General features: G+C 41.3%; 1 protein-coding gene across 7 annotated transcripts in view; it reads right to left on the bottom strand.

Moving 5' to 3' along the window:
• Nucleotides 1–12,800, bottom strand: part of PDE8B (phosphodiesterase 8B) — a 310,368-nt gene that overhangs the window by 111,672 nt on the left and 185,896 nt on the right. For all 7 annotated transcript variants that reach the window (XM_049866266.1, XM_049866271.1, XM_049866276.1 and 4 more), the window contains 2 exons: nucleotides 12,524–12,612; nucleotides 3,448–3,526 (listed from right to left, as the gene is read on the bottom strand). In XM_049866266.1, coding sequence (XP_049722223.1) covers nucleotides 3,448–3,526; nucleotides 12,524–12,612 — 168 coding nt within the window. The remainder of the gene's footprint in view (nucleotides 1–3,447; nucleotides 3,527–12,523; nucleotides 12,613–12,800) is intronic.

Here is a 12,800-nt window from a genome sequence, read left to right as displayed (position 1 = left end):
GTAGAACTGACCCATAGAGTTTCCAAGGAGTGCCTGGTGGATTCGAACTGCCGACCTCTTGGTTAGCAGCTGTAGCACTTAACCACTACGCCACCAATCTTTCCTATTAGATTATAAATAAAGGTAGAAGCCATGTTCCTCCTTTCACCTCAAGTTTCCTATAACCTCAGGACACAGCAAGTACCCCAGGGTATGGACTCTGGGGCCAAGGCACCCAAGTTCAAACTCTGGTTCTATCAATTACTAGCTACATGACTTTGGGCAAGTTACTTAACTGGTCTTTACTTTCCTCATCTGAAAAATGGGCACACTACTACAAGGGTTGTTTTAAGAAATAAACGAGTATGTGTAAAATGCTTACAGCTGTGCCTGGCACATACATGATAAACACCATATAAGTATTTTAAAATAAATAATTTAGTTTAGACAGCCAGCCAGACAGAAAGATGCTGTTCCTAAATTTCAAGTGCGACTGCCTGACTTCCAAACATCCGTACACACAAAGGGCACTAATTATTCAGAGGCAGTGCCCTGGGAAGGGCCCCGGTATCATGTAAGAACACACATGACATCTCTCACCATTAATGACCCATCTTGAAATCTACAGCACAAAGGTTACCTGAATACCTCCCTTGCATATAGCATCCTCTGTGTAATGTCCTCCCTCTGCCCCTTGCTTTGAGAGTTTTCTATTTTTTAATTGTGCTTTAAATGAAAGTTTACAGTTCAAGTCAGTTTCTCATAAAAAACTTAAACACATTGTTATGTGACCCTAGTCGCTCTCCCTACAATGTGACACCACACTCCTTCTCTCCACCTTGTATTTCCCTTGTCTATTCAACCAGCTCCTGTCCCCCTCTGCCTTCTCATCTTGCCTCCAGACAGGAGCTGTCCACTTAGTCTCATGTGTCTACTTGAGCCAAGACGCACACTCCTCACCAGTACCATTTTGTCTTATAGTCCAGTCTAATCTTTGTCGGAAGAATTGGCTTCAAGAATGGTTTCAGTTTTAGGCTAACGTAGAGTCCGGGGGCCATGACCTCTGTGGTCCCTCCAGTCTCAGTCAGAACATTAAGTCTCATCTTTTTACTAGAATTTGAGTTCTGTACCCCACTGTTCTCCTGCTCCATCAGGGACTCTGTTGTGCTCCTTGTCAGGGTAGTCTTTGGTGGTAGTTGGGCACCATCTAGTTCTTCCGGTCTCAGGCTGATGGAGTCTCTGGTTTATGTGGCCTTTTCTGTCTCTTGGGCTCATACTTTCCTCGTGTCTACGGTGTTCTTCATTCTCCTTTGCTCCAGGTGGGTTGAAACCAATTGACGCATATTAGATGGCCACTTGCTAGCTTTTAAGACCCCAGACACCACTCACCAAAGTGGGATGCAGAAGGTTTTCTTAACACACTTTGTTATGCTGATTGACCTAGATGTCCCCTGAAACAACAGTCACTGGGGGATTTTTAAAGTGAGCGTGAAGGAGGTTCCCGAGGGGGAAGAAAACTACAAAGTCAGAAAAGTCTTATTTCAGGATTCGTTTCCCTTTCAATGCACTGATGGTCCCTCCACCTCCCCTTTCCAGGCACCCACTGTTCTCATACCCTGTTTCTTCCTGTACAGGGCAAAGGCTGAGTGAGAGATGATTAACATCATGCGACACCATCACCAGATTACTTCTCCCGGAGATACAGGTTTTCCACCACCAATTGCTAACTTCAGAGTGAAGGACTCAGCTCTCTGTTAAAGAGGTCATCATCAGGTAACAAGTGGAGAAGGCGAGTAGGAGGCAAGGAGCCCCTTCTCATCACTGAAATCCCAACCTGGCTGCCCATGTCTGGGCCTGGTCGTTGTAAAATAGAGATGCTCCAGAGAAAATGCTTGTGTCGTGAGTAGAACTGATTGCTCAAGTCTGGACATAAGTGGGGCAGATGTGGGATCTGTCCTTGGTCTGCAACGGAAACACATCTGGCTCTCTGTGGTCCAGGAGGCAGCACCACAGGCAGGTGGGCCCAGAACAGGCAGCAATATGAGGAAGCCTTCAGATCCACTTTAAGGGGTAGCTTTTTTTTTTTTTTTTTAGAGAAATGAGTTCTAAAAACAAAGCCGAACAGGGGACCAGGAGGAAGGTTTTGTAGTCAGAAAGACCTGGCTACGTATTTTAGTTCAAATACCTTCTTGGACAAGTTCCTTTACTTTTCTCCATTTCTTTATCTACATACAGTGAGGGCAATTACGTCTCTCTCAGAGGGTTACTGAATGGAAATGAGACAACGTAATGAAATCCTCATGACAGAGCATGGTAGGCAGAATAATGGCCCCCCAAAATGTCCACATCCTAATCCCTAGAACCTGGGAATATTCTAGGTTACACTGCAGAAGTGATTAAACTAAGGATCTTGAGATGGGAAGATAATCCTGGATTGTTTGTGTGAGTCCACTGTAATCACAGAGGTCCTTATAATTGAAAGAGGGAGGCAGGAGACTTAGGGATTTAAAGATGCTACACTGCTGGCTTTGAAGATGGAGGAAGCGATGCAGCCAAGGAATGCAGGTGACAACTAGAAGATGGAAAAGGCAAGAAAATGAATTCTGCCCTACAGCCCCCAGGAGAAGTACAGCCCTGCTGACACCTTGATTTAAGCCCAGAGAGACCCATTTGAGATGGCTGTAAGCCACTGAATTTGTGGTAATTTGTTACAGCAGCGGTAGAAACTAACAACAGGGTTCAGCCATAGTGGCTACTGAAGTTATTGGTCAGTATGAGAGGAGGGTGCGTCTGTGTGTGTGTTGAGGGTGTCAGAGGAGAGCAGCTGCAAGGCTCCTGTCCGGTGCCTCTGTGTGGTGAGAAAATTGTCTTTGCTGCTTTATTGATGACAGCCAGCACTCCTCATGCTGTGAGCCACTATATCCGAGTGTAGGCAGGCCAGGACCAATTAGGGGAAATCTACCTCACAAGTTACTTTTAAAGAGCAAATGTATTACTTTCCAAAAACAAAAAAATAAGAACTTGTCTCAACAAAGGTTTACCTACCATACACGTCATTAGAAAAATGACTAGCATGTAAGAGTGCATTATAATGAGAATACCAACTGCAGGTAACTAAGTGAGTATCTTTAAAAATATTCTGTTCCCACAGGCAGTTACAGTATACACTCTACATTTCTGTTCTGATTTATTTCTGCGTAAATGTTGTTTTCACAGATGGTCCAAAGTATTTACCACATCTCTTCCGATGAAATCACAGGTTCTGATCTGAATTAGTAAGTTTTTCATTCTTTACTGAGCACCTAGTTCTTAGCGCAAGTCTATCAGAGTCTTCTTGGCACCCTTTGATTTTCCTTTCTCCAAAGCAAATGTGCTGAAATGCGAGGATTATGGGAGAGTACTTGAAACAGGGTGACTCATACTTCAAATGTTCTATTTTGACGTCTACAACATAAAGTTTTTCCTTACCTGGATCACATGGTCATCGCTTGTTATTTCTATGGCTTCATGACAGTGGTCTAATGCTGTAAACACTGAATTACAGGCCCTGAAGTTTGCAAAAAGACAGATGTTAGTTTTGCTATAAAACCATTGGAATTTCATCTGTTAATTTATCAAACAGCTCCCCAGATTCATAAAACCACAAGCTCTTGTGACATTAATATGCTTTGAGAAAAAAGATAAAAACTCTTTTCTTTCAAACTAATTGAATAAACAACAGCATATATTTCCATGTATATGATACAAAGAGAAGAACTGCAATTCAACCAAATCTTCATGGATTGTGGAATGAACTACGTGTGGGGTGAATAAAACTTTAACTCCAACACAAAAGAACAAAGACAGAGGAGACTGGTCTCGCAAGTCCCCCATATTCTGTGTTAAAGACGTTCTTCTGTTTCATTCAGAGTTGTGGTCATGGAGAAGTCAGGTCTCCAACAATTAGGAGAGCGTAATTAGGCCCAAATTGGATCTGAGGTATTCTGGCCTTTTGCAAGAGACACAAAAACTTTTTTTCTCTTTTCTGACTTTCATGATCTCAGATAAATAAGGCTTTGCGGAACTCTGCTTCAACCACATCTACTGGCATGGTGGAAGGCAAATATGGCAAATTCCCCTAGCTAAACGATACCTATGCAAGCCTCCAGGTGGATACTTTTTGGTGATCCATGTATCTGGAATATCTGAAGTCAGGCGGCTCTCAATTTCTTAATTATAATTTTGACTTACTTCCAAATCTAAAGCAACTCCAAATACAGTAAGTTATTTACTGCCCAACACATCAAGTACGTGGCTAGTTCCTAGAGCTTTGTTATTTGTACTGGCTGTTGAAAGAATCTCAGCTAAGGCTTTCTTACATGTTACGATAAAAATATGTTAATTTACTGAATTGACATTTCTTCTTATAAAATAAACTCTTAAAATGTGGTTTAATTTTCCCATTCATACAGGCAGTCCAACTTTGCCATCCTGTTTTGACCAGTTTGTAAATGAGATGGTGGAAACACTTGGGTGAAATCTGGCTGTATATTTTGCCAGTTATGAGACTTTGGGCAACTTTTTATTCTCTCTGCTCCTCAGTTTCCTCATCTGCAAAGTGAGGATAATAACATGTATCTTACAGGCTATTATAAGGATTAGAACAATTTCCATGAGTGCCGTGATTATCTATCTAGTGCTGCTGTAACAGAAATACCAAAAATGGATGGCTTCGACAAAGAGAAATTTATTCTCTCATGGTCTGGTAGGGTAGAAGTCCAAATTCAGGGCGTCAGCTCCAGTGGAAGGCTTTCTTTCTCTTTCTGCTTTGGAGGAAGGTCCTTGTCATCAATATTCCCCTGGACTAGGAGCCTCTCTGCACAGGAACCCTGGGCCCAAAGAACCTGCTCTGCCCCGGCACTGCTTTCTTGGTTGTATGAGGTCCCCATGTCTCTCTGCTCGCTTCTCTCTTTTAGATCTCAAAAGAGATTTGCTCAAGACACAACCCAATCTTGTAGATTAAGTCCTGCCTCATTAGTGTAACTGCCACTAATCCCATCTCACCAACATCACAGAGAGAGGATTTATCATAGGCAAATCACATCAGATGACAAAATGTGGATAATCACACAGTACTGGGAATTGTGGTCCAGCCAAGTTGATAGATATTTTAGGGGGATACAATTCAATCCATAACAGTGAGGCATTTCTCAAAATGTTTGGGACAATGTAAGAATTCAAAACATGGTAACTATTTTTATTTATAAGATCAGAGTAATATTTCTTTGTTAATGCTTTCAAAAGAAAAATGAATCATAACCTATCTTTTCTCATGAGTATACCAGAAATGTCAAACCAAGAACTGTATTTAATAATAGCAAGGTAATCCTCATGCAAAGCAAAGAGGACTTGAAGCACCTACTGATGAAGATCAAAGGCTACAGTCTTCGGCATGGATTACACTTTAACATAAAGAAAACAAAAATCCTCACAACCGGACCAATAAGCAACGTCATGATAAAGGGAGAAAAGATTGAAGTTGTCATGGATTTCATTTTACTTGGATCCACAATCAACATCTGTCATGGGTTGAACTGTGTCCCCCCAAAATATCTGTCAGCCTGGCTAGATCATGATTCCCAGTTTTGTATGATTGCCATTTTGTCATCTGATGTGATTTCCCTATGTGTTGTAAATCTTGCCACTATAATGTTAATGAGATGGATTAGTGGCAGTTATATTGATGAGATCTACAGGATTAGGTAGTGTCTTAAGACAATCTCTTTTGAGATATAAAAGAGAGAAGCGAGCAGGAAGACATACGGACCTCATACCATCAAGAATGAAGGATAAGAGCGCACATCCTATGGACCCGGGGTCCCTGCCCCGAGAAGCTCCTCGACTAGGGAAAGCTAACGACAAGGTCCTTCCCTCCATAGCTGACAGAGAAAGAAAGCCTTCCCCTGGAGCAGGTGCCCTGAATTTGAACTTCTAGCCTATTAGACTGTGAGAGAATAAATTTCTCTTCGTTGAAGCCATACACTTGTGGTATTTCTGTTATAGGGGCACTAGATACCTAAGACGACATCCATGGAAGCAGCAGTCAAGGAATCAAACGATGTATTGTGTTGGGCAAATCTGCTGCAAAAGAACTACTTAGAGTGTTGAAAAGCAAAGATGTCACTTTGAGGACTCAGATGAGCCTAACCTAAGCCATGATATTTTCAATCACCTCAGATGTATGTGAAAGCTGGACAATGAATAAGGAAGAATGAAGAAGGACTGATAAATCTGAATTATGGTGTTGGCGAAGAATACTGAATATACCATGGACTGCCAGAAGAACAAACAAGTCTGTCTTTGAAAAAGTACAACCAGAGTGCCCTTTGGAAGCGAGGCTGGCAAGACTTCACCTTGTGTACTCTGGATGTGTTATCAGAAGGGATCAGTCCCTGGAGAAGGACATCATGTTTGGTAAGGTAGAGGGTCAACAAAAAAGAGGAAGACCCTCAATGAGATGGACTGACACAACGGCTGCAACAATGGGCTCAAACATAGCAACGATTTCGAGGATGGCGTAGGAATGGGCAGTGTTTCATTCTGTTGTACTTAGGGTCACTATGAATCGGAACCAATTCAACGGCACCTAACAACAACAACCCTCATGCATCGTCCATCTTGCTTGCTGTGGACACATCATCAGGTGGGATCAATCACTGGAGGAGGCAGAGATGGATTACCCAATAAGCAAGGTATGCACAGGCTTACTTGTGCTTATTTACTAATCCGTAGTGCACAATTTCACCACATCTTTGATGTGATGAAAAACAGGTGAAATTGTGCGCTACAGATTACTAAGTGAACACAACTAAGCCCTGCATACCTTGCTTACTGTAAGCCTATACATACCTTGCTTACTGGTTAATTCGCCCCTGGGAGGAGGACATGTTTGGTGAAACAGAGGATCAACAAGAGTGTAGGAGACCCTTGGTGAGATAGACTGGCACAAGAGCCACAACAATGGACTCAAACATGTTGTCGATTGTGAGGATGACACAGAACCTGGCAATGTTTTGTTCTGTTGTACATAGGAGTTGAGTCAACAACCACTTTCATGAAGAATGAAGGATTTCAGCCCGCTGAAGGATAGTATTCCTATATTTGCAGAGATGAATATATTAGTATGTGAGGATAAGTAAAACAATCATGACAGGGGTAAGCAGAGCAGAGGAGAACATAAGCTTAACTGGACTGTAACCTCTGATGGTTGTAATCTATTGTTATATATATATGATATATAATATATATATAATATGATATATAATATATATAATATATCATATATATTCTTATTTAAATGACTCCAGTCTACCTAATTTGAAACATATATTGTCCTATCACTACTGCTACATTTGTAAATTCAATTATTTAAAATAAGAAAAAATAAAAAGTTTTAAAAACTGTTGCCAGAACGGTTAAGGCACTGCCTCTCATGAAGAGGCAAGCAAGAGCAAGTCTCATCAACAGTATTTTCTAGGCACCTGGGCCCAGGGCCCAATTCAGCACCACAGAAAAAGTGTTCACTCTGTGGACAATAATGCACGTGTTTCTGGAAAGACATTTAAAGTTTATGTGGAGAAACACATTCTGTGTGGGCCAATTTGTCAACTTTGACAGCTGGGTAATTAAGCCATAATTAAAGCATTTTATCAAATGATAACACCCGCTCTTGCCTAAGTGTCTCCTCAAAGTAACTGGATGTTTCAACTAAGTATGTAAAAAGGTACCTCATAGTATTATTGTTTTCTCAATTCAAGAGCTGCTTAAGACAAGATCTTACATCCAACCTCTAAAACTTATCCTTTAAACACTCACTTTGTGATTATCAATAAAGCATAAAATCTTCAATAAATACAATTCCCAATGGGACCAAGCAAATTCTTATTAACAGCTGAGGTAAAGAAATATCAGTAGGACCAGCAGATTATTTCCCGCCAGTGACAAACACAACTGGACCACAATGTTTTTCTGGGTTGATGGTTTTATTTAAATAAACCTGCAGCAAAATGAGATAATCAATTTGAGTCATGTTCCCAGAGTTTGGGAACTTAATTGCTTGTATTAATTATTAATATTCTTCATGCAGAACCTTAGCTTTATTAACTTTCTGTTCTTGGGAACCATATAACTCTTGTGCCTCAAGTGTCTTTATTTTTGTATCCTCTGGGTTAAGAAGTTGGAAAATTGGAAAACGAAGCACAAGGGAAAGGTAACCTAGGTATGGAAACCCATGAAGTGTGGGTCCAGGCATAAAGTCTACAAATTCCAAGGCACTAGACCAGAAGCAGGATGCCTGGAGTCTAAGAGCTATGATCATGTCAAAAGCCTCTCTGGTTCTCAATATTTTCTTCTGTCAATTGTGGCTAGGGCAGTTGGGTTTCATAATCTCCCATGTCTCTCCCAAAAGTGTTCTAGAACCTGTCAAAACAAAACACACATGCACACATACACTGAGGCCACCTGGAACAAGGGTAGGAGTGGGCAAGGTGGCAGGTTGTAGGGAGAAGACTCTGAACACAGGCACATCCCAGCAGGGGGTCTGGGAGGATGAAGGAAGAGGAGAGTGGGTAAGGACTGGATTTGCTACTCCTCTGCGCTTGTTCTGGGCAGCGATGTAGTAGGTAGCCAGCTATTTTCAGCTTGCTCTCTACTCCTTAGCACAGGGCTGTCACACACAGCCCATGTGAGGACAGAGTGCTCTACCCCATATACCAGTTGCCGTCAAGTCGATTCTGACTCAAAGAGACCCTATAGGTCAGAGTAGAACTGCCCCATAGGGTTTCCAAGGAGTGGCTGGTGGATTTGAACTGCTGGCCTTTTGGTTAGCAGCCATAGCTGTTAACCACTATGCCACCAGGGTATATAGCTCTATGCTCTACAGATGTCTGTTAATACCGAGAGATGTAGTAGTGCTCCATAGAACAGAGAGCTTTCCCACCAGAAACGTTTACTGTCTAAATTGAGGTCTGATACCGTTTTAAGGTCAAGGGTAAAATAAACATGATGCTCTGAGGTGAACTCCTGGATGACAGATACCAAACTGCCTAACGACTGAGACAACAGCAGGAACTGCATTAGTATAAACTGACCATCTTAAGGAGCCCTGATGGCGTAGCAGTTAAGAGCTCGATTGCTAACCAAAAGGTTGGCAGTTTGAATCCACTAGCCACTCCTTGGAAATCCTATGGGGCAGTTCTACTTTGTCCTATAGAGTTGCTGTGAGTCAGAATTGACTCGACAGCAACAGGTTTAGTTTTGATTTTTTGATCATCTTAAACTCTCAATAAATAGCTAAACGACATTTATTTTTCAATAGCACAGCTTTTCTCATGATAAAGAGATTAGAAGACATAAATTGTTGTTATTTAGCCTAGGTTACCCTAGAGACTTCCCATTTCATGAAATCTTCTGTTCAATAAAGTAATTCATCAGATGTACACAGAATGTGATTTAATTATTATATCTTTAAAAGTTATTCTACATAATGGAATTTTAAAACTAGGTAACATCTTCTGATCACATGATCTTTTTTTTTTTTTTTTGGTTTAGTAAATATGGCCACCATACATGACAACCTGTACAAAAGTGTCCACCGCCAACATTCAGCATCATTCTGTAGTACAGACAGACTGTCCTTGCTGAGTGCTGGTAATGTGACATATTTAGCTATAGCTGGGGGCGGAATTGTAGGGAAAAGTGTTACATAATTAGTCTACAATTATCCTGGCATTGTATAATAAAGAGCCTCATTTTCCCAGTTTGCAACAAGTGACAGCGATGCTTGCCTGTATCTGGGGCACAGGTAGATGCTTGAGGTGTCCTTGAATGCCTCAGGAAGCTAGCAGAGGTCATGGTGTGGGTCACTGGCCCCCATTTGCTTGGCCCAAGTATAGCACACTGGGAAGATCCAGGCGTGCACCCCACCACCCAACAAAAAGACGGGGATAACTTGGATAACATTCAGGCAGAAGCAGCCAAAAAGCAACAGAGGAAATCAAGCACAGGCCTTCTCCTATGGAGAACTCGGGTCTTCCTTTTCCCCGCTACAGGGATTGCTCTCGTGCTGAATTCCTGTGATGGGAAGGGAGGCTCTTTACCAGGCAAGCTTAAGCTGGTGTAGAAGGTAAGGAGACCAGACACCGTTTTAAGGTCAAGGGTAAAATAAACAACAACAAAAAAAGTGTCAGACACCAGGCACTCTCTTTTTGGGGGCTACTGCCTTCCCAGGTCAAGTCCATTCACCAACTTCACATTGATTTATATGAAGAATCGGAGCCTTTTTACCATGACCTCTGCAATGGGTCCAGCCCCCCAACCAGTTCCAGTCAGCAGAGGGCTAGAAGTCATAACCAGTTGTCATTGAGTCAATTCTGACTCATGGTGACCTCATGTGTGTCAGAGTAGAATTGCTCCCTAGGGTTTTCAATGACTGCTTAACAAGTAGATTGCCAGGCCTTTCTTCCAAGGTGCCTTAGATTTGAACCTTTGATTAGCAGCCAAGCACGTTAACTGTTTACACCACCTGGGAACTTTGAGAAGTTATAGTACTTACATAATGTTAGATATTTAGAAGCTTGCCAAGTTCTGAACCTGATGGGATCTTGAAATGTTTTCAGCTCCCTGGCTCTAAGCAGGAAACCCTGGTGGCGTAGTGGTTAAGCGCTATAGCTGCTAACCAAGAGATCAGCAGTTCAAATCCACCAGGCGCTCCTTGGAAACTCTATGGGGCAGTTCTACTCTGTCCTATGGTGTCGCTATGAGTGAGAATCGACTTGACGGCAGTGGGTTTTGGCTCTAAGCAGATTTCATCAGAGCAACAATCTAAAGCCCCTGTGCTGGGTGGGGTTGTTTACTGAAAATTGCCAGGCCTGCCCTCCCCACTGCTCATTATGGATAAGGTGCCACTAAGCCCCTGAGAGTAGCCCCCCAAAGCAAGGTGACTACTGTGAAGAATCTGTTTAGGCCACTTCCTGGCATTTCAAACATGCCATCGTATTCAATGCTGCCTAAGAAAAGAGAAGCACTTATTTAAGATAAAATGAGGCAACTGCGCATCAAAGCAATTAAAAAAAATTTTTTTTAAGGCATGTGTTAATTTTTACTGTTAAATACATAGTTGAAGAATTTAACCAAAGTGAAATCCCTCTTTTTCTAATTCTTTTTACTGTGAAAATGTCTAAAATAAAAGTGCCAAATCTTCTTACCCTCAATTAAAACAGTTAAGACCTCAAAGAATAAAAATGATTAATGTACATTATTAAAGAGCATAAATTACTGAAGTAAAGGTGATGTGGCTTTCTAGAAAAATTCTATGAAGTTCTCTGGAGGTAATAAACATTTAGATAAAAAAAAAAAAAAACCAAGAAATGTAATTTACTAATTCATTTGCAGTCTTTGGCAATATCCCTCACCAAAGACTGTTAAAATACTGGAATTTCCACTGTTTTGAGATTCCTTTTTTCTATACTTCCACCCTAGAAAGTGAGTGTTTATCCTCACATTTTTTCCTTAAAGCTCTCTATCCAACAAAAAAGTGACCTCCCAGGCCAGGGTGACCCCCAGGAAAAGATGTACCTGTAGGTTTATGTTAATCCATTGCTTCCAAAGGACAGAGGATGGTAGAAAAGAAGACTTAAGTTTTAAAAGGTTTTTACTCCCTTTGAATGAAACATAATTAATCCAGATAAGAGTTACAATCATGACAGTGAAATGCTATCAGCTTATTCTGCATCGAGCCTTTCAGAGAAGAAGCCATCCAGGCACCTTCCCGACATCCTACAAGTAGCCCCCCCCAACCCCCACCATGCTCTCCACCTGGAGGAGGACAGCTTGAGGAAATCAGGGTCCTGGGAGCATGCTGGAGGAGAGTCTGAGCAAAGCCAGGTATGAGCTAGGACCCTGATATCCCAAGACGTCCCAGAAGCAGAACACCAACAGCCCAGAGTTCTGAGCAGGACCAGATACTGAGAGAATCCCATTCCCAGAGTGAACACCTGAAGGAAGCATGCTCTTCAAAGACCACATACCTGTAGAGACATATAATCAGCTTCTTTAAGATACTTCATGCACATTCAGGTTATGAACAGACCTCGCAAAATGCTACCGTGGTAACATCACAATTATTATGGTTAGCATAATAAATATACCCATTGGTTTCTCCCTATTCATAATAATCCAAGCAGGAATTTATAAATGTTGAAAGCAGTAAGTAAATAAATAATCCTTAAAGGCTATTCTCAATCTGGACCTAACTGTCCAAAAATCAGACAGCACTCTTAAGATGTGATTTTAAAACTACTGCAAATAGTGGAAAATACTGTCAAAAGAAGAAATGGTTCCAATTTATTTCATACCATCAAGGGGTTCCCAGTATAATCCTGCTGTTTACCAGCTGCCATTACCTGTTTAATGACTTCCCAATTCCTGGTATTCAGCTAGAACCTGCGAACACTAGCCTGATGATAGAAAAGCTTTTCTAAAAAATTGTTAACAAATTTCTACATACCGTAGTTTGAACTGTGAGCGAACTTCCCCATGTTCTATTTGAATCAGTTCATTATAGCAAGCAATTATGCTGCTATTCTCCATATATCTCTGGAAAAGAAAGACAATACATCAGACATATACAATTACTTCAATTAATTAAATCAAACAGAGAAACTTAACAGTTGCTCCTACTCCCAGGTAACTCTATTACATAAGACAACTAGTAGGTAAGATGAGATGGAATAAAATAGTCTTCAAGGTATCCAAATTGCTTGTTCAAATGTATGAGAAACAAC

Source organism: Elephas maximus, chromosome 2 (genome assembly GCF_024166365.1).
Source record: "Elephas maximus indicus isolate mEleMax1 chromosome 2, mEleMax1 primary haplotype, whole genome shotgun sequence".
NCBI classification, from domain to species: Eukaryota; Metazoa; Chordata; class Mammalia; order Proboscidea; family Elephantidae; genus Elephas; species Elephas maximus.
Note: the sequence above shows the minus strand (reverse complement) of the source record. Positions and strands in the feature narration are given on the sequence as shown.